Raw genomic sequence first — 23,701 nt, forward strand, 5'->3', positions numbered from 1 at the left:
TTTCAACAAATGCGTGAGCATATTGTTGAACAGTTTAAGAAAAACCTTTCTCAACCAGCTATTGCAAGAAATTTAGGGATTTCACCATATACGATCCATAATATCATCAAAGGGTTCAGAGAATCTGGAGAAATCACTGCACGTAAGCAGCTAAGCCCGTGACCTTCGATCCCTCAGGCTGTACTGCATCAACAAGCGACATCAGTGTGTAAAGGATATCACCACATGGGCTCAGGAACACTTCAGAAACCCACTGTCAGTAACTACAGTTGGTCGCTACATCTGTAAGTGCATGTTACAGGTGTAACTTGCAAGGCAAAAACCTCTAACAACAACGCCGTCAGCTTCGCTGAGCCTGAGCTCATCTAAGATGGACTTATACAAAGTGGAAAAGTGTTCTGTGGTCTGGCGAGTCCACATTTCAAATTGTTTTTGGAAACTGTGGACGTCGTGTCCTCCGGACCAAAGAGGAAAAGAACCATCCGGATTGTTATAGGCGCAAAGTTGAAAAGCCAGCATCTGTGATGGTATGGGGGTGTATTAGTGCCCAAGACATGGGTAACTTACACATCTGTTAAGGCGCCATTAATGCTGAAAGGTACATACAGGTTTTGGAGCAACATATGTTGCCATCCAAGCAACGCTACCATGGACGCCCCTGCTTATTTCAGCAAGACAATGCCAAGCCACACATAGTAAAAGAGTGCGGGTACTAGACTGGCCTGCCTGTAGTCCAGACCTGTCTCCAATTGAAAATGTGTGGCGTATTATGAAGCCTCAAATACCACAACGGAGACCCCCGGACTGTTGAACAATTTAAGCTGTACATCAAGCAAGAATGGGAAATAATTCCACCTGAGAAGTTTAAAAAATGTGTCTCCTCAGTTCCCAAATGTTTACTGAGTGTTGTTAAAAGGAAAGGCCATGTAACACAGTGGTGAACATGCCCTTTCCCAACTACTTTGGCACGTGTTGCAGCCATGAAATTCTTAGTTAATTATTATTTGCAAAAAAAAAAAAAGTTTATGAGTTCGAACATCAAATATGTTGTCTTTGTAGCATATTCAACTGAATATGGGTTGAAAGGGATTTGCAAATCATTGTATTCCGTTTATATTTACATCTAACACAATTTCCCAACTCATATGGAAACGGGGTTTTGTAGAATAAACTTGACACAGTTTAATATTTTCTTGTATTACCCTACATTAACTTAAAACGTGATACTTCAAAAGTGGTACCTGGAGCTTAAGAGTGCCCCAATTTAAGCCAATTTAAGAGTGTTTTGAGATAAGAGCTGTCTCTCGACAAATTGATATGCTTCAAGTTACAAGCAAAAATGTGAGGTACATTAGTTGGCATAGCATGTGACAGTGAGTGAACTTCGTAAGATTTGCCCAAAACATCTGGTCTTACTTACTACCAATGCTAGAGATGGAGATAACTTTGTTTTTCAACCATGGGAAAGAAGACAGAAGAGGGTGAAGGCGACACTGATTTGAGATACAAGTGTTTTGAATTAAAAGCTCCGTCACAGAGCCAATACTGTACTTTGGTTTTAGAACATGCTCAATTCCTTCTCTAAATGTATAAATATTTTCTAAAATAAAATGTGTGTTGTTGTACTGTGCAGGTTTGAAATAAATAATTCAATAAATATCTTCTGGTGTGACCGTAGATTACAGTATGTGCAGTACTGTGCAAAAGTCTGATGACACCACATGGCGGGATGTTTCAAAAAATGCAAAAATTATAGTACAATCCATTTTATTGGAGGTGACCCTTCAGTGAAAACATAGTACCGTACTTTTCGGACCATAGGGCGCGCCGGATGAGTGGGTCTATTTAGGTCTATTTTCGTACAAAAGGCGCATTAAAGGGGTCATGTTATGATTTTTTTCTAAATGTAAAACACTATCTTGTGGTCTACATAACATGTAATGGTGGTTATTTGGTCAAAATGTTGCATAGATGATGTTTTACAGACCAGTAGCTTTCTGAGCGTCTCTTCAGGATGCGCCATTTTGTCTTACCTACGTGGCTCACCTTCGACAGCGCTTTCTCCCCGTCACCTTTGTTGTAGCGGTGTAGCGTGCAAGGACGGGTGTGGAAGAAGTGTCAAAAGATGGAGCTAACTATTTTAATGACATGCAGACTTTACTTAAAGGGGAACATTATCACAATTTCAGAATGGTTAAAACCATTAAAAATCAGTTCCCAGTGGCTTATTTTATTTTTCGAAGTTTTTTTCAAAATTTTACCCATCACGCAATATCCCTAAAAAAAGCTTCAAAGTGCCTGATTTTAACCATCGTTATATACACCCGTCCATTTTCCTGTGACGTCACACAGTGATGCTAATACAAACAAACATGGCGCATAGAACAGCAAGATATAGCGACATTAGCTCGGATTCAGACTCGGATTTCAGCGGCTTAAGCGATTCAACAGATTATGCATGTATTGAAACGGATGGTTGTAGTGTGGAGGCAGGTAGCGAAAACGAAATTGAAGAAGAAACTGAAGCTATTGAGCCATATCGGTTTGAACCGCATGCAAGCGAAACCGACGAAAACGACACGACAGCCAGCGACACGGGAGAAAGCGAGGACGAATTCGGCGATCGCCTTCTAACCAACGATTGGTATGTGTTTGTTTGGCATTAAAGGAAACTAACAACTATGAACTAGGTTTACAGCATATGAAATACATTTGGCAACAACATGCACTTTGAGAGTGCAGACAGCCCATTTCAGGCGCGCTAAGAACATATATTTTTCCACGATTTCAGCATTTTAAATGTGCTGTCTTTGTCCAGTAAGATACATACTAGCCTACAGTTACAGCTGAAGTGACCGATTACAAAGATTTTAACTATTTTTTTGTCATTTTTCCATGTGCAATCAATCTTCAATCAATGCAATCAATCAATCGATGTTTATTTATATAGCCCTAAATCACAAATGTCTCAAAGGGCTGCACAAACCACAACGACATCCTTGGTACAGAGCCCACATAAGGGCAAGGAAAAACTCACCCCAGTGGGACGTCGATGTGAATGACAATGAGAAACCTTGGAGAGGACCGCATATGTGGGTAACTCCCCAACCCTCCCCCCTAGGGGAGACCGAATGCAATGGATGTCGAGTGGGTCTGACATAATATTGTGAGAGTCCAGTCCATCGTGGATCTAACATAATAGTAAGAGTCCAGTCCATAGTGGGGCCAGCAGGACACCATCCCGAGCGGAGACGGGTCAGCAGCGCAGATATGTTCCCAACCGATGCACAGGCGAGCGGTCCACCCCGGGTCCCGACTCTGGACAGCCAGCACTTCATCCATGGCCACCGGACCTGTGTGTCTCCCCCTCCACAAGGGATAGGGGGGAGCAGAGGAGAAAAGAAAAGAAACGGCAGATCAACTGGTCTAAAGAAGGGGGGCTATTTAAAGGCTAGAGTATACAAATGAGTTTTAAGATGGGACTTAAATGCTTCTACTGAGGTAGCTTCTCTAACTGTTACCGGGAGGACATTCCATAGTACTGGAGCCCGAATAGAAAACGCTCTATAGCCCGCAGACATTTTTTGGGCTCTGGGAATCACTAATAAGCCGGAGTTCTTTGAACGCAGATTTCTTGCCGGGACATATGGCACAATACAATCGTCAAGATATGCTGGAGCTAGACCGTGTAGTATTTTATACGTAAGTAGTAAAACCTTAAAGTCACATCTTAAGTTCACAGGAAGCCAGTGCAGGTGAGCCAGTATAGGCGTAATATGATCAAACTTTCTTGTTCTTGTCAAAAGTCTAGCAGCCGCATTTTGTACCAACTGTAATCTTTTAATGCTAGACATAGGGAGACCCGAAAATAATACGTTACAGTAGTCGAGACGAGACGTTACGAACGCATGAATAATGATCTCAGCGTCGCTAGTGGATAAAAGAGAACGAATTTTAGCGATATTACGGAGATGAAAGAAGGCCGTTTTAGTAACACTCTTAATGTGTGACTCAAATGAGAGAGTTGGGTCGAAGATAATACCCAGATTCTTTACTGAGTCGCCTTGCGTAATTGTTTGGTTGTCAAATGTTAAGGTGGTATTATTAAATAAATGTCGGTGTTTAGCAAGACCGATAATCAGCATTTCCGTTTTCTTAGCGTTGAGTTGCAAGAAGTTAGCGGACATCCATTGTTTAATTTCATTCAGACACGCCTCCAGCTGACTACAATCCGGCGTGTTGGTCAGCTTTAGGGGCATGTAGAGTTGGGTGTCATCAGCATAACAGTGAAAGCTATCACCGTATTTGCGTACGACTGCCATCTACTGGTCACACTTATCATTACACCATGTACCAATTGAAATTGCTTTGAGGTCGGTTAGCACAACCAGAATTATGCCGTACATTAGGCGCACCGGGTTATACGGCGCACTGCCGATGTTTGAGAAAATGAAAGAATTTTAAGTGCTCCTTATAGTCCGAAATATACGATAAGTCCTTGTATCAGCACCGTCTTAAGAAAATGTAATTGGATTCTTCTTTCGCCCATGAACAGTGAACACTATTTTGTGGAAATCGATATGTTTGGAGTAAACTGGCTATCCGTATCTGTCCTATTTACTGCTTTAAGAAAAAGTCATTGAAAGAACAAACCTAAAGTGGCCTAAGACTTCAGTAAAGGACACTACGTTTTGGTCAGTCATGTGTGTATTGTATGTGTCAGTGTGGTAATAGACATTTTTATAGTGAAATTATAGCTTTATTAAATAGTGATTTCTAATGAAAGAATATAATCCATCGTGTTAAACTGAGTGGGCCGTTAGATTACATGAGCTACTAAAACTCAGCCAGAAAAAGGTTACACTGTGTAAGTTAATGATCCCTGTGCTCACACACAGATGTGTTTTCCTTTTGCAAGAAGAAGAGACATAGTAAGCACTTTAAGTGAAAAGAAAGAATTCTGCATCCGTAATATGTTTTCTTCTATATCATTTCCGTCAGGAGCGTCTAAACCAATGTGAGCAAAACACAGTGAGCATAACCCAGAAGACCTATGATCTGTCCTCAGGAATGAGAGGCCATCTGTCCGCCCTCAATGTTTTGAGGTATGTTGCGTTCACACCTGCATCGTTTGGTCTGGTGAAAAGGAACTGTTGTGGTTTGCTCTGCGTGTACAATTCATTTGGTCAAGTGTTAATTCATTCATCCGAAATTAACTCTGTTGCGATACAGGGACCAAAGATATTGACCTGTGTTTAGAAGCACATGTACAAACCCCGTTTCCATATGAGTTGGGAAATGTATGTATTGTATGTCAACATGCATTAAACGTGCGCTTTCCCACTGTATGTGTGAAAATAACTCTCTATAAATGTATATTTTAGAAGCATTTCATAAAATCTGTGCTGGTAAATATTGCATATTATTAAAATAACTTATGCTTTCAACTAGGGTTGTACGGTATACCGGTATTAGTATAGTACCGCGATAATAATGAATCATATTCGGTACTATACCACCTCTGAAAAGTACCGGTCCGCCACCACCCCCCTGCGCCCCCATCATCGTCACATCGTGGCATTGCTGGTTTACGAGCAGACGAGCATGTTCGGCAGCGCACAATCACAGAGTACTTACAAGCAGACACAGTGTGTAGACAGAAAAGGGAGAACGGATGCATTTTGGCTTAAAAACTAACGATAAAGGTGAAGTTATAACACTGAAATGCCCTCAGGAAGAGGTGCTTTAAGACATAGCTAGCGGCTAACATCCACTGTAATGATACCAAGTACAGTAGCGTATCTAGTCGATACTACTATGATTACGTCAATATTTTTTGGCATCACAACATCTTCTTTTGTTTTTTTTAAATTGTTATTATGTTTATAAACACAGGAAATATGTCCCTGGACACATGAGGACTTTGAATATGACCAATGTATGATCCTGTAACGACTTTGTATCGGATTGATACCTACATTTGTGGTATCATCCAAAACTAATGTAAAGTATCAAACAACAGAAGAATAAATGATTATTACATTTTAACAGAAGTTAGATAGAACATGTTAAAATAGAAAGTAAGCAGATAATAACAGTAAATGAACAAGGAGATTAATAATTCATTTTCTACCACGTGTCCTTAATTTTGACAAAATAATAGAATGGAAAATGACACAATATGTTACTGCATACGTCAGCAGCTAAATTAGGAGCCTTTGTTTGCTTACTTACTACTAAAAGACAAGTTGTCTTGTATGTTCACTATTTTATTTAAGGACAAACTTGCAATAAGAAACATATATTTAATGTACCATAAGATGTTTTGTAAAAATAAAGCCAATAATGCAATTTTTTGTGGTCACCTTTATTTAGAAAAGTACCGAAAGGTATCGAAATAATTTTGATACCGGTACCAAAATATTGGTATCGGGACAGCACTACTTTCAACCCGACATTTTCGTTTTGAATATTTGAGTTATGTCATGAAAGCTGTCCAATCAAGTCCTTTCTTTATGCATTTAGTCTTTGAATAGAATAGAATAGAATAGAAAGTACTTTATTGATCCCTGGGGGAAATTCAGCACCACAGTTCGCTCACAATAGACAATAAGTATTATATAGTATTATTCACAGCCTTTGATCCAATGATAAAATTACCTATGCAAACTCAAAGTGTGCACTAAGAAGGGCTGGGCGATATATCGATATACTCGATATATCGCGGGTTTGTCTCTGTGCGATATAGAAAATGACTATATCGTAAAATTCGAGTATACGTTCTCACGCAGTTGCTTTTAGCTGCGGGCATTACACTACAGGCGTTTCTTGCTCTTTGTTGTCTCTCCTTCGCACAGCGACTTAAACAAGCGCACCTTCTTACATACGTCACATACGCATACGCCCTCGCTGAGCAGAGAGGTAGCAGCATGGCTAAAGTTAGCTGTGGTGCAAGTGGTAATACGAGAGAAAGAAGGTGCGAATCTGGTAACAAATGAAGGAAGAATTAATTCCTAAGAAAAACAGCAGGGGTTCATCATCTGGCGGTGGTTTGGCTTCAAGTGGGAATATGTCGAACAGACAACCGCAATTTGTCAAGTGTGGGGCAAAAGCGTTGCTACAAAAAGTAGCATTACTGCTAATATGTAGCATCATTTGAAAAGTCAACAAAATGCAGAGGCAACCATTTCCACATCAACACAGTATGAAAAAAATTGTCCACGACAGAAGGAGATAACGTCCGCAGGAACCTACCACATAGCGAAGGACATACACTATTTGATTTCCTCTTATGCAGCTCATTTTTATTTGACACTTATTGAAATATCTTGTGTGACATCATGCACAAAAGTGCACTTTATTTGTCTTAAACTACCGTAGTGGCGTTCTGTACAAAAAGCACACTTTAATTTAGTGTTGTTTTGATATGTCATCTTAGTGACATCATGCACAAAAGTGCACTCATAGCTTGTTTTAAAATGTCTCTGACAATCTTGCACTTTCTGTTTGGAAATGACATGAATGTTTGTGCCACTGCTTAACAACTGTAGAATAAATAAATAAATACACTTTTGCTAAATTGACTTAGTTATGATTTCCCTCTGTGCATGAAAGTTTAAAATGAGCATATATTAATGCAGTATGAACAAGAATGTTTTAATGTAGACACATAGAATCATCATACTGCTGTGATTATATGTATCAAGTGTTCATTTAAGGCTAAGGCAAAATATCGAGATATATATCGTGTATCGTGACATGGCCTAAAAATATTGAGATATTACAAAAAGGCCATATCGCCCAGCCCTAACACAAAGTATTTTTTTTTTTTAATTGTGTAAATCAGTATATAGTGCCTGTATCCAGATTGACCATAATTGTGGTATTTTACACTTCAGATCAGAGGTGAAGAATCAGCTGGAGAGCATGTCTGTACGTGTAGACCGAATGGAGCGAGAGCTAGAATATCTGGAAAACAAGATGCCTGCCCTGTCTGACATTGAGATGGAGGAGGCACTGCTAGAACAACAGATAAAAGCTGCAGAACTGGACCAGCTCAAAAAGAAAGCTAAAATCAAAGTGGAAAATGGTATGAAGTACATTACTATCTAGTGGAGTATCATTTAAAAGAACACAAGGACAAAGAAAAATATGCAGTACTAATACACATAGCGTAGTGCAATTTAGTCATTGTTGACTGTATCATTTATAGATTGTAACGCAGCCTTGAGTCAAATCAAGTCTCTCAAAATTGTGAAGAAGATGGGAGACACTTCTGGTTCCTGGTTCAAGGACCCTTCAGACGGCTCGAACAAGGTCAGTGTGAACATGTACAGAAAGAATTGTCAAAAAGTTGTTTGTTGTCCTCATTTTTGTATCCGTCACACTGTTGTTGTTGCTCATCAAGTCCAGTGTGTTCATAATAGGTCAAATAATGCATATTATTAACACATAAACACTTAAAAAACAGTAGCATTTTCTATATAAAAAAAAAAAAGATGGTGTGGTAGCATCAAGCGCCTGTTCGCTCTTTTACACCACCTCAATTCCTACTGACTCAGTAGGGCCTGATTTACCAAAGGTTTGCGTGTACTAAAACGTGCAAACCTGATAGCACACGCAAAGCTGATCTACTAAAAACATACTTGCCAACCCTCCCGGATTTTCCGGGAGACTCCCGAAATTCAGCGCCTCTCCCGAAAACCTCACGGGACAAATTTTCTCCCGAAAATCTCCCGAAATTCAGGCGGACTCAGGTCCATGCGGACCTGTTATGTATGTCCCCGTTATTTGTAAGTTTGTCTACGACCCATAAAGTAGACGGGCACGGAGCTATTTCTTAGCGTGTCTTTATTTCAGCCGGCACTTCAATACAACGACACAACATCCGGATTCCCATCATGCATTGCTTACAACTACGGCAAGTTGCGATGTCCAAAACATAACATCTCCTCCCCCCTTAGAAAAAATCCCCCCCCCCCCCAACAACAAAATCCTTATAGCAAAACACTATAACTTAACTGTATCATGGGCACTTCACCTATTTTTTATTTATTTATTTATTTTTTTACATTGTTTGGTAGCAGTTACCCAACATAACTGAGATGAGGTTAAACGGCCTCACCCCGTGACCACACCCATGGGGATTATTCTGCCCCAGTTGGTTTGGGTTGGTCTCTAAACATAGAGTCTATAAGTTCAGGCGTTCTGGAGGACGACGTTCTCTTACCGGATAACGGGGCTCAACAGAATGTTCAGTCTTACGGTCTCCGCTGGGTGACTCTGGAACAGCCGTGCGTGTTGGAACGAACATCCATCACAGGATCTCGTAGTGAAGAGTCGGAAGCAGAAGTCTCACCAGTATATTCCATTGTTCTTTGGGGTGGTGGCAGCAGGAGATGGGGTGCGCTGAACTCGGACTCGTTCGGAGTATCCACCGACGGCTGGTTGGGGGTCGATGCTATTGCCTGAAGAAGTTGATCGACGTGTCTTTTCCATACCAGTCCAGCAGCAGTACTAACGGTGTAAGAGACAGGACCAGATCGCTTGACTATGGTTGCAGGGACCCATCGGGGGCCAGTACTGTAGTTCCTTGCTAGCACTGGCTCATCCGGAGAGAAGACTCTTTCTTTAGCCTTCTGCATTCTTTGTTGAATCTTTTTCTCCTGTTGATGCTGAACAATATCCTTCAACGTTGTCGGCTTCAGAAAGTCAAAGTTTGTTCGAAGGTTTCTTTTGAACATAAGAGAAGCGGGGAAAACTTTAGTAGTGGCATGGGGAGTATTCCTATAGCTCAACAGGAATCTAAGCAATCTCTGGTGAAATGATCCCTGCTCTTGAGATGTCTTCAAAGCTTTCTTCATGGTCTGCAAAAACCTTTCAGCAAGACCGTTGGTCGCAGGGTGAAATGGTGCGGATCGAATGTGTTGTACGCCATTTGCTTCAAGGAAGGTAGTCATTTCTTGTGACACCACTTGTGGCCCATTATCTGAGACCAACTGAAGAGGAGAACCGAACCGGCTGAAAATCTCCCCCAGCCTCTCAATGGTCTTTGCAGTGGTAGTGGTTTTCATTATGGCCACTTCAGGCCACTTACTGTGGGCGTCCACACACACAAGGAGCATACAACCCTCTACAGGTCCTGCAAAATCAATGTGCACCCGTTGCCATGGTTCTTCTGGAAACTCCCAGGGATGTAGAGGAGCTAGTTGGGGTGCCTTCCTAACTTCTTGGCATGAGGAACAGGTTTTGGCGGTAGTCTCTATCTCTCTGTCCACTCCTGGCCACCAGAAGTAACTCCTTGCTATCTCCTTCATTCGAACTATTCCACTGTGACCTGCATGGAGCTGTTGCAGAACGGATTTACGCAATGACGGCGGGATAACCACCCTCCTCCCCCACAGTAAGCAACCAGATTGCACCGACAGTTCTGCTCTCCTGGAGAGATAAGGTTGAATACTGTGGGCATCGCTACCTGATCTACCCCCCATCACCATGTCCATCACCGCAGACAGGACAGGGTCAGTGCGAGAGGCCCTCCTCACATGAGCAGCAGAAACTGGCGCTAATGGCTAACATTCTCTGGCGGCGGGGCATCCACTATCGCTCGGACCTTTGACGGCGCAGTATGCAACCCTCGGGCATCAATTACATGTCCCAAATATTCAACAGTTGAAAAAATTCGCACTTGTCTTTGCGAACCCTGAGCCCATACTCTTTCAGCCTTTGAAGAGCAGCATCCAAATTGTCCTGATGTTCTTGGTCCGTACTTCCTGTGCACAGAATATCGTCCAAATAGCACTGTACACCAGGGAGGCCATGTAGGATCTGATCCATGGCACGTTGGAAAAGTGCAGGGGCTGATGTGATCCCGAAAAGGAGTCGACAATATCTGAAAAGCCCTTTTTGTGTAGTTATGGTGAGCAAGTCTTTAGAATCCTCATGCACGTGCATCTGTAAGTAGGCTTGGTTAAGGTCTATTTTGCTAAACTTTTGCCCCTTACTCAGCCCGGCAAACAAATCATCAATGCGGGGAAGAGGATACTGCTCTGCTGACAGTACAGGGTTCAGTGTCACTTTGAAATCTCCACAGATTCGTATTTCTCCCGTCTTCTTGGGTACGGGAACTATGGGCGTGGCCCACTCGCTGACAGTCACCGGTTCCAAAACACCGCTTTTAACTAAGGCGTCCAACTCATCCCCCACTTTCGATCGGATAGCATATGGTACAGACCTGGCCTTCATAAACTTTGGTGTTGTTTCCGGTTTAATGTTTAGCTTGACAGTAATGTCCTTCATACTGCCCAACTCCTTCCGGAAAACCTCATCATGTTTCCTCAAAATAGCAGCTAGACTAGTAGCCGTTGGTGATACCATTTTTACAGTGTGCCAGCTTAGCTTCATTTTCTCTAGCCACACACGTCCCAGAATAGCCGGGTAATCACCTTTAACAATATAGATGGGGAGCTTCCTCACCTGATTGTTACTCTGGACCACGACATCAGTCATTCCTGCCATGGGTACAGGTTCCCCTAGATAGGTTTTGAACCTACTATCAGACTGTCGCAGCGGAAGGTGTCTCAAAACTTTTTTGTAAACCCCATCTGAGATGATGGATGCTTTTGAACCAGTGTCTATTTGCATACTCACCGGGTGCCCCTCCAGCATGGGCTCCACCCAGTAACCCTCAGAATCTTCATCCATCTTCATTATATTCAGTGTGTACACTCATCTCCTGTTCTCCTTCCGAAGAATCGCTGGACACAGTCTCCCTTTGTCTCACAGTGTGCACCTGTGTTTTTCTCCTGTTCTTCACAGAGTCATGTATGTTGGCAGACTTTGATGTTTTCTCCTTGTTCTTTTTTTTTAAGCAGGCCCGCTCGATATGGCCTCTTCTTCCACAACTGCGACAGTCCATATCCTTACACCAGCATGACGTGGCTAGGTGTCCTGATTTGCCACAACGGAAACATGTCCCTTGTCCACTAGGTCTATCCGTTTGAACTGTATGCACTCCGCCTGTAGCGTTCATTTGGTGAGCCTCTTTTGAGGCCATTTCCATGGCGACACTGATTTCAATGACTTTCTGCAACGTTGGGTTACTTTCGGTCAGCAGTTTCTTCTGAGCGGCTTCATTTCTCAGTCCGAGGACCAATCTGTCTCTTAATGCGTCATTTAAACCTTGCCCAAATTCACAATGTTCAGCTAATGTCCTCAGCGCTGCAACAAACATGGTAACAAATTCCCCCTCTTCTTAATTGCGTCTGTGGAATCTAAACCTTTCTGCGAGCATTAATGGTTTGGGTGAAAAATGCTGGGTCAGAACATCCACTGTTTCTGCATAGGTTTTGGTCCCCGGTTTGGTGGGCTGCAGCAGGTCACACAACAAATTAAATGTCTTTGGACCCATCACTGACAAAAATGTGGGTACTAATTTATCATTAGCAATGTCATTTGCCAATACAAAATAGTCAAAACGTTCTGCATATGCACTCCACTGCTCCACGTGCTCATCAAAAGGGCCAATATTACCAACGACTCCTGCCATTTTCCTTTCAGGCTCCTGGTTATTAGCAATATCCTCTGACAATTCTTCCTCCTCAGACGGGTCCTCTCTCCGGTGATGTCACACGTCTCCTCTTCTCCTTTTTTTTTTATTCCTCTTCGCGCTATTCACAACAGACGCAGGCTGTGACCGCCAAATGCTAACTAGCCGCGTTAGCTTCTCCTCAGTAAAACACCGCCACTCATAAAACTTGACTACACACACACATTCCAGACATACCGCGCCCGTGGGATCTCAAACCACCTCGTCGCCACTTGTTATGTATGTCCCCGTTATTTGTAAGTTTGTCTACGACCCATAAAGTAGACGGGCACGGAGCTATTTCTTAGCGTGTCTTTATTTCAGCCGGCACTTCAATACAACGACACAACATCCGGATTCCCATCATGCATTGCTTACAACTACGGCAAGTTGCGATGTCCAAAACATAACAGGACCTGAGTCCGCTTTCCCACAAAATAAACAGCGTACCTACCCAATCACGTTATAACTGTAGAATGATCGAGGGCGAGTTCTTGGTTTCTTATGTGGGTTTATTATTCGGCAGTTTCATTAACGTCCTCCCAGCGCGGTAACAACACACAACAACAGTAGTCACGTCTACCGTAAAGCAGTTTGTCTGCCGTAAACAGCAATGTTGTGACACTCTTAAACAGGACAATGCTGCCATCCAGTGCATTTGATGAAAGCACTTTTGTGCGTGCCACACAGCAATGCATCATCAGAGAGGGTGTTCAGCATGGTTGGAAAAATAGTGACAGAGAATAGAACAAGGATGGACAATTCAACCCTTAACTCAACAATGAGTAGATGAGTGTTATGTGTGTGTATATGTGTAAATAAATGAACACTGAAATTCAAGTATTTATTTTATATATATATATATATATATATATATATATATATATATATATATATATATATAATAAAATAAATATATATTTATAGCTAGAATTTACTGAAAGTCAAGTATTTATTGTATATATATATATATATATATATATATATATATATATATATATATATATATATATATATATATATACATATATATATATATACATATATATATATATGAAATACTTGACTTAGTGAATTTTAGCTGTAAATATACTCCTCCCCTCTTAACCACGCCCCCAACCACGCCCTGCCCCGACCACGCCCCCCGCCCCGCCCCCCCACCTCCCGAAATCGGAGGTCTCAAGGTTGGCAAGTATGACTAAAAACAGCGCAGGGGATTGTGTCTTAAGTGAGCAAAATAAGGCGTTCAATCCATTTTTCATCTGTCTTCATTAATATGAAAAAAAAATTGCTGATCATCAAAACGTCCACAATCCTGGGAGGAGAAGATGCAAATATAATTATTTAGCACGCGCAATGTGATTTATCAGCACTCATCAGTGTTTTTTTTTTTTTTTTAATTAAATCAACATAGAAAAAACACAAGATACGCTTTCAACTAGTGCATCAACCCCCCAAAAAAACTCCCTCCCCCATTCACACTCATCCACACCCACTCACACAAAAGGGGTTGTTTCTTTCTGCTACCAATATTCTGGTTCCCACAACATGGACAACACGTCTGCAAGGGACGCAGTCCCTGAAGCACACATGATTGTATGTGTTGCTGGTCCACTAACATTTTCATTAATTACAATTTTTTATGTCATTATTTTTATATTATTTTACTTTTTTTTATCCAAGAAAATGTTTATTTATTTATCTTATTTTATTTTATTTAAAAATAAAAATAAAAAAAATAAATAAAAAGGACCCTATCTTCACCAGACCAGGTTGTAAATGAAATTAGATTTGTTTAAAGGGTTTTTAAAACCAGGTCCAGTCCAGATAATGTCCAAGTCGGGCTCAGCAACACACACCTTCATTCATGTACAATGAAAATAAAAAAATTAGGGAACACAACAGATTGCATATAATATACAAACAAATTTGCATTTTCAGAAAAAGCATTTATGTACAGTCCAGATAATGTCCAGGTGACTCAAATTAGGGAACACAACAACAGATTGCATATAATCTATAAACATAATTACACTTTCAAAATAAGCCTTTGAGGACTTCCCATCTTTTTTTATGTTTTTTGGCATCATTATCGTTTTCAACCAAAAAATGTGTTTAAGGATTGGTTTGTTTATGAAGCTTGATGATCTAGTGACGCACGCAGACAATATAATAATAATGGGGGACTTTAATATCCATATGAATACCCCATCGGACCCTCAGTGCGTGGCGCTCCAGACTATAATTGATAGCTGTGGTCTTACACAAATAATAAATGAACCTACGCATCGCAACGGTAATACGATAGATCTAGTGCTGGTCAGGGGTGTCACCACCTCCAAAGTTATGGTACTCCCGTATACTAAAGTAATGTCTGATCATTACCTTATAAAATTCGAAGTTCTGACTCATTGTCAACAAACTAATAATAATAATAACTGCTATAGCAGCCGCAACATTAATGCTGCCACAACAATGACTCTTGCTGACCTACTGCCTTCGGTAATGGCACCATTCCCAAATTATGTCGGCTCTATTGATAACCTAACTAACAACTTTGACATTGCCCTGCGCAAAACCATTGATAGTATAGCACCGCTAAAACAAAAAAGGGCCCCTAAAAGGCGCACCCCATGGTTTACAGAAGAAACCAGAGCTCATAAATTATCATGTAGAAAGTTGGAACGCAAATGGCGCGCGACCAAGCTTGAGGTTTTCCATCAAGCATGGAGTGATAGTTTAATATCGTATAAACGCATGCTTACCTTAGCTAAAGCTAAATATTACTCAAATCTCATCCGCCTCAACAAAAACGACCCTAAATTTTTGTTTAGTACAGTAGCATCGCTAACCCAACAAGGGACTCCTCCCAATAGCTCCACCCACTCGGCAGATGACTTTATGAATTTCTTTAATAAGAAAATTTAACTCATTAGAAAGGAGATTAAAGACAACGCATCCCAGCTACAACTGGGTTCTATTAACACAGATACAACTGTATCTACGACGGATACTGCAATACAAAATAGTCTCTCTCTTTTTGATGAAATAACATTAGAGGAACTATTACGGCGTGTAAGTGGGATAAAACAAACAACATGTTTACTTGACCCACTTCCTGGGAAACTTATCAAGGAGCTTTTTGTATTATTAGGTCCATCAGTGCTAAATATTATAAACTTATCACTTTCCTCTGGCACTGTTCCCCTAGCATTCAAGAAAGCGGTTATTCATCCTCTGCTCAAAAGACCTAACCTTGATCCTGACCTCATGGTAAACTACCGACCGGTGTCCCACCTTCCCTTTATTTCGAAAATCCTCGAAAAAATTGTCGCACAGCAGCTAAATGAACACTTAGTGTCTAACAATCTCTGTGAACCTTTTCAATCCGGTTTCAGGGCAAATCACTCTACGGAGACAGCCCTCGCAAAAATGACTAATGATCTACTGCTAACGATGGATTCTGATGCGTCATCTATGTTGCTGCTTCTTGATCTTAGCGCTGCTTTCGATACCGTCGATCATAATATTTTATTAGAGCGTATCAAAATACGTATTGGTATGTCAGACTTAGCTTTGTCGTGGTTTAACTCTTATCTTACTGATAGGATGCAATGCGTCTCCCATAATAATGTGACCTCGGACTATGTTAAGGTAACGTGCGGAGTTCCTCAGGGTTCGGTTCTTGGCCCTGCACTGTTTAGTATTTACATGCTGCCGCTAGGCGACATCATACGCAAATACGGTGTTAGCTTTCATTGTTATGCTGATGACACCCAACTCTACATGCCCCTAAAGCTGACCAACACGCCGGATTGTAGTCAGCTGGAGGCGTGTCTTAATGAAATTAAACAATGGATGTCCGCTAACTTCTTGCAACTCAACGCCAAGAAAACGGAAATGCTGATTATCGGTCCTGCTAAACACCGACATTTATTTAATAATACCACCTTACCATTTGACAACCAAACAATTACACAAGGCGAATCAGTAAAGAATCTGGGTATTATTTTCGACCCAATTCTCTCCTTTGAGTCACACATTAAGAGTGTTACTAAAACGGCCTTCTTTCATCTCCGTAATATCGCTAAAATTTGTTCTATTTTATCCACTAGCGACGCTGAGATCATTATTCATGCGTTCGTTACGTCTCGTCTCGACTACTGTAACGTATTACTTTCGGGTCTCCCTGTGTCTAGCATTAAAAGACTACAATTGGTACAAAATGCGGCTGCTAGACTTTTGACAAGAACAAGAAAGTTTGATCATATTACGCCTATACTGGCTCACCTGCACTGGCTTCCTGTGCACTTAAGATGTGACTTTAAGGTTTTACTACTTACGTATAAAATACTACACGGTCTAGCTCCGTCCTATCTTGTCGATTGCATTGTACCATATGTCCCGGCAAGAAATCTGCGTTCAAAGAACTCCGGCTTATTAGTGATTCCCAGAGCCCAAAAAAAGTCTGCGGGCTATAGAGCGTTTTCTATTCGGGCTCCAGTACTATGGAATGCCCTCCCGGTAACAATTAGAGATGCTACCTCAGTCCCATCTTAAAACTCATTTGTATACTCTAGCCTTTAAATAGCCCCCCTGTTAGACCAGTTGATCTGCCGTTTCTTTTCTTTTCTCCTCTGCTCCCCTTTTCCTTGTGGAGGGGGGGGGGGGGGGGGGGGGGGCACAGGTCCGGTGGCCATGGATGAAGTGCTGGCTGTCCAGAGTCGGGACCCGGGGTGGACCGCTCACCTGTGCATCGGCTGGGAACATCTCTGCGCTGCTGACCCGTCTCCGCTCGGGATGGTGTCCTGCTGGCCCCACTATGTACTGGACTCTTACTATTATGTTGGATCCACTATGGACTGGACTCTCACAATATTATGTCAGACCCACTCGACATCCATTGCTTTCGGTCTCCCCTAGAGGGGGGGGGGTTACCCACATATGCGGTCCTCTCCAAGGTTTCTCATAGTCATTCACATCGACGTCCCACTGGGGTGAGTTTTTCCTTGCCCTTATGTGGGCTTTGTACCGAGGATGTCGTTGTGGCTTGTGCAGCCCTTTGAGACACTTGTGATTTAGGGCTATATAAATAAACATTGATTGATTGATTGATTGATTGATGTGGTTTCTGTTCTATTAGGAGAGTTCATTGACAATCATGATTTAATCAATTTAATTATAGCACTCGGTAAAAGGTTTATTTTTAAGGCTAAAAACAGATATTCACTTAGTATTACTTTCTTTAAAACATTTATTCAGTATTTTTTTAACTCATCAGTGTTTTGCGAGCTCTATTTTGCATGTGAATCCTCAGTCCTACGTGTGTGTGTCAACACTTTAGACTGTGAGAAGAAAAACAAATATTCGACATATTGTCTATTCATCATCATCATCATCATCATTTTATATTCTTTTAGCTGCCAGAGGATTTAAGGATTTATTGAAACAAATTAAATGTATATGTTTTGGTGTCATTTTTTTTTCCCCATAACATTCGTTTATTTCACATAGAATATATATTATTAAAATATTTCTTACATGAAAAAAACTTATTTAAGTACGCATTTTATGTGTCTTGAGCCGGAGTAAGTACAATTTCTCTTCAATGAGCACACCTTCGGCGATTAAAAAATAAATTAAAAAATAGTGGTTCCAATGTGGATGCACTGCTTCTAAAATGCCCATAAAAAGTGATACATGTCTCCTGCATGTATGAAAATATAACAAAACATGCATTCAGTCAGTGCACTCGGTCTAGCATACAGTAGATGTCATAAATGAATGAAGATTAATCACAGTTTGTTTTGTTTTGACCGCTGGAAGGTGGCGCGCATTGCACAGGCCGCGATTAGTTCGAGTCAAACTCATTTTAGCTCAAGGGCCCCATGAAAGAAATGTATATCCCACGCGGGCCGTACTGGTAAAAACATGGCAAAATAACTTAAAAATAAGAACTTCGGATTGTTTCCTTCGTTGGCCAAAAATAGAACAAGCACATTGTGAAAATGTACACATTACAAATAATCCTCTTGGCTAAACAATTCAAGTTAGTTGAAAATTCTAAATAAAAAACTGGTGATGTTTCAAAAAACCCATGAAGAACATAAAGAACTTAGACTTAATCTCTGTGTTTTTACAAAACCATTAAACTTTAAGCACTTATTGTTTAGGATTCTCATGTTGGCAGTTCCCCATTAAAAACTGCCGCATTGGTGACATCCACAACTGCCACGACACATTCATTTATCATTATTCAAATATTACACTTATAATATAAACAAAACAATTATCAAAATGACACCATAGCCGAAATCAAAATATATAACTACAAATTTAACCATTGTAAACATGGTAGATTTAAGCATTAAAAAATAGAACAAACAACAAATGTAGAAAGACACATTTTTACAATTGAGTTCAGGATGCGCATCAGGCTGGAACCTTTACTACTACAAAGATGACAGTCATGTTGACTTAAGTCTTTATATTTTACCGTTTTGTTATTTTATCCATTGAGTGGATCATTTACAATCGAAGAAGGTATTGTGCGTCGCTACTGCATCAGTCTGCCGCCATCTGCTGCCAGCCACAACAGGAGCAGCTGATTGCATGCACCTGCACTGATTGGAGTAGCGGCAGCCAATCCAGAGGACGCTTAAAGTCAGCTGACACGCCATCTTTAAACAGTGTTATGTGTGACGTGGGTTACACTTGAATTACTATTGCGACATCCAGTGGACACATTTAGAACAGCAGTTTATTTCAATAAAAAATTGCAGCTCATTTTTAAACTTAGTAAACTCATTTTGCGGGTCGCGGGGCAAATTATTTGCGGACCCTTAAAGGCCCGCAAACAGGTTGGACACCGCTGAGTTACATAGTTAGAGAGGTGTGTTCTGCGCACTTCAAAACAAACTCCAATGCAGGGTTAATTTTGTTGACTAAAAATGTTCGTCTTCGGTATTGTCAACAACCTATTTTCCCTTGAAGAAATTAGGACGATAATGAATGAAAACATAAGCAAAAGCACGTTGTGACTAAAGCAATGATGAAATTGATTGACAATTTAGTTAACAAGTTAAAACAAGACAAAAATGTTGACGAAATTCTTAAGTGGGTGGGACAAAATATCCAATAACAGTTGCATGTGGGAGAGGGGCGGGTGGAAAAGCACAAAGGGTATGCAATCAGAACTACTGTTTTTGTAAGTCCCAGTGTTTGGGTTTCTACCCGGAAAAGCAAGAATCAATACAAAGCATCAGTACAATATGTCTTCTACACCAAGAAGAAACAGAAGAGAAGACCCAATAAACCTTTGCCGCGTTAGACAACAAAACAACTTGTAAACCCTATGGCTCGATTTTATTAGGAAAAAATACAACCAACTTGAAGTACCATCTGCAAACTAACCATTGGGACATGTACGCAACAGTAAGTAGGCCAAAGGTAATACTCTGAAATTACTCATATTGTACTGAATTACTGTTAAAGATGGTAGAGCAGGAGCAAGACTGCTTACTTTACCTCATGTCCGAAAATTAACTACTACATGATGTCGCGAGCTTAGCCGAGTTTACCCGCCAATCCAAATACCTGCACAGTTCACTTTAATCGATGTTCAGCTGATGTTCTGTTCAGCTATTAATTGCACAACTTGACAACCCAAAAGACCAAATTTGTTATGTACAAAGAAAGAGTTATGCGAGACATATTGTTTATGAGTTAGTGTTATAACACTGGTTGCTGTACTTACACAGGACAGTGGCCAAGATGCAAATTATTGTGCACACTGACTGTATTTATACACAATACAAAATAAAACTAGTTTGTTTCTTCATATGACCATACCCATTCACACTGTACACTAGCATTGAGTGTTCTTCTTTTTTTTTAGCTACATATAGATGAGTGATATTAATAATTGTCTAAACATTACATTTGAATCATTGAACAGATTTGCAGTGAATTTCTCCTAAGCTGATGTAGTAGCATTTCTTTTGGTGCAAATATCACAGAATAACATTACAAAACATCTCCGACAAAACATGATCGCAATGTAAGACATTAACATTTTTTTTTATGTAGTTAAACTGGATGTACAGTGTAGCGTTAATGTATTTTGAAGGCGGAAAATTGTGTGATTGGTTTGAGAAAGTGTCTTGACGTGTTTTGATGTCGGATCGACTGTTTACAATAAAAAAGTCCCCTTTTCGACTTCCTGCCGACCGTCTTTCATTTCTGTTGAGCTTTTATGTCATCTACCTACTAAAGCAGTCGCAGTAACAATCTAAATGTTATGTTATCACCAGTGTTGGGACTAACGCGTTACAAAGTAACGCCGTTCGTTTCGGTGGTAACTAGTAATCTAACGTGTTATTTTTTATATTCAGTAACTCAGTTTCCGTTACTACATGATGCGTTACTGCGTTATTTTACGTTATTTTTTATGGTAGTATCGGCTAGAAACAGAAGATCTGAGTGGGTTTTATTGCAGCGCTGCGGTGTCTTCCTTCTGTGTTACAAGAAAAAGAAGAGGCGTGCAGAGAAGAGGCGTGCTTTGTGTGGGTGGGGGCGGGGGGGAGCTCCCAGACCATAGTTGAGGGGTGCAGGGGAGGCGTTCCTCCAGGGCCTATGTACTTCGGGGCTAACAACCTTCACTTTACCCAGAAGTGGGTCTTTACAGCTGAGGGTGAATGACGAGGCCGGCGGTTTGTTGCAACTTTGTGACTTTATTGGACGCAGCGCCAGCCATCCACCAAGCTAGAGCACCTGCACGCACACACTGTGATGTTGTGTCGTTCGCGAACGATTCCTTCGAACGAACAAATCTTTTGAGTGAACGTACTGAACTGAATCACTTAATGAACTGATTCGTTCCTTTCTCAGTTCAGTTGAGCTCCGGCGCGACCATGCCGGTATGAGTGGAACTGGCGCATTCTGTGACTCACTGAACCCTCGACGTCGGCGAACGACGCAGCCAGCTACTCATCATGGGGCGGAGGGAGGGACTGAGTGAACGATTCGTTCACCGCGGATTAACGACATGAATCACTCAGTGAACGACAGAATCAGGACTCGCGAACCTACTGACACAGAGAACTGATTGTGTCGCGGAGGAGGACGTCACATTGAGGCTCTCGTTCAGTCACTGTGCGTGTCGTTCATTGGGTGCTGAGGGCTTGTGTCGTTCGCGAACTGACACACACCGAGATCTGCCGCTGGGGAAGCTGTTACTGACTGACTCATGATTCGCCGACCTGCACACAGAACTGCTGCTGCAGAAGTGATTCAGGTTCACGTACTGAACTGTGCTGACTTTGGCGCTGTGTCAGTCACTCACTGCCTGGTGTACTGCATGCACAGAGCTGTGTAGGGACTCGCGTTCACCCTATTTGCCTCCCCCCCTCCTATTTTTTTTTTTTTTTTGGGGGGGGGGTGGATTCGGTGAACAAATTTTTTGAACGACTCAATATAAGGAACTGATTCTAGTGATTCAGTACAGTCAAAAGAACTGCCGATCCCATCACTAACTCACTGTCGCCGGTCCCTCACCTCTCTCGCCCACTTACTCACTGACGTCACTCACCTCACATACTGTCATATCTTAAAGGGCCACACACACACACACACACACATATGCTACTCTCATGACAACTAACAAGACATCATGGTGAAGCCAGAAGTTGAGTTTCTTAACATAGAGACATTCTCAATACTTTTCTTTTGTCGAGCTCAAAGAAAATAACATTTTAGTTTAATGTAAGTTGTGTCTTGGATCAAAGATCCTATCTACTTAAAGTTAAAGTTAAAGTGCCATTATGTTGCAGCTATTTAAAATAGTTTTGTCAATTTGTTCTGGCCTGAAATAAATTGGCCCATTGAAACATATCTTTGTCTTTGTGTGTTGTATGTAGACCACATTGCTTAGCAGAGTTCAGTGATGCAAATGCATGTCAAGTTGATCAACACATTGTATTATTCTCCAGTGCAATAACAGTACTGAAATGAAGGCTAAAAGGGCATTAATGGGAGCCTTAAAAAAAAAGGGGGAAAAAAGAAGTACCGGGTAACTAAATAGTTACTTTTCACAGTAATGCATTACTTTTTGGTGTAAGTAACTGAGTTAGTAACTGAGTTACTTTTGAAATAAAGTAATTAGTAACTGTAACTAGTTACTGGTTTTCAGTAACCAACCCAACACTGGTTATCACTGCACCTTAACTTTAATCTAAACACAGTAGTGAACCACCACCCACCTCTGAACGACACGCGCATCAGGCGTTTACTGCAGCGATGTCGCCTCTGCAAAAAATAGTCCTCTCTTGTTGGGAGAACAACTTGCCATGGCTTTGAACATGATAAATGTTCCATTTTCTTTGTCCATTTCTGCTCGCTTGTGGGTCATCAGTAACAAGTGAACTGCACCCACGATATGTGTGCGTCAATCGGCCGTTAAAAAAAATAGGTGCCGTTATTTAAATTTATAGTTTACACGTTAACTTTGACAGCCCTAATATATATATATATATGTATAAATGGTAAATGGTAAATGGGTTGTACTTGTATAGCTCTTTTCTACCTTTTTTTAAGGAACTCAAAGCGCTTTGAACACTATTTCCACATTCACCCATTCACACACACATTTACACACTGATATATATGGTATGTACAAGCAATACCCCTCAATATCCCTTATAAATATGCAAATCCTGGTCAGAATAATGAACCAAGCTGAAGAACCATCGACACGCTGGCTGAGGGTGCTGACATTGGCAGACAGCGTCTGGAAAGCGACAGTCAAATCACGCAGCAGCTGGTCGTGGTTATCGAGAGTCTGTCCAATACCAGTGAGCACAAATTAGAGGCGTTCCTTTTTTGCGGGGTCCATGTTGGCCAGTAGATTTGTCACGATCAGCTTTGCCTGAGTAGAACCCCAACGCAGCGAAGAAATAAGAAAAACAACAACAAGTGCACTCAAAAAAGAATTGGGGCATCTTTGTGTTTATACATGAGTCTGATAAAGACCACATTTTACTTGTAAACTAAACAGTCAGCTGGAAAAAATCTGATTTTCGAAAAAATCAGATTTGGTCCACTTTGGCCTGCAGTGTA

The 23,701-nt window shown here is 41.1% G+C and overlaps 1 protein-coding gene across 1 annotated transcript in view; it reads left to right on the forward strand.

Annotated features, from left to right (window-relative positions):
- Positions 1-23,701, forward strand: part of olfml1 (olfactomedin-like 1) — a 34,724-nt gene that overhangs the window by 2,308 nt on the left and 8,715 nt on the right. Inside the window, exons 2-4 of the mRNA XM_061969794.2 lie at positions 5,002-5,105; positions 7,899-8,089; positions 8,213-8,316. Coding sequence (XP_061825778.1) covers positions 5,002-5,105; positions 7,899-8,089; positions 8,213-8,316 — 399 coding nt within the window. The remainder of the gene's footprint in view (positions 1-5,001; positions 5,106-7,898; positions 8,090-8,212; positions 8,317-23,701) is intronic.

Source organism: Nerophis lumbriciformis, linkage group LG10 (assembly GCF_033978685.3).
Source record: "Nerophis lumbriciformis linkage group LG10, RoL_Nlum_v2.1, whole genome shotgun sequence".
In the NCBI taxonomy this organism is placed as follows: Eukaryota; Metazoa; Chordata; class Actinopteri; order Syngnathiformes; family Syngnathidae; genus Nerophis; species Nerophis lumbriciformis.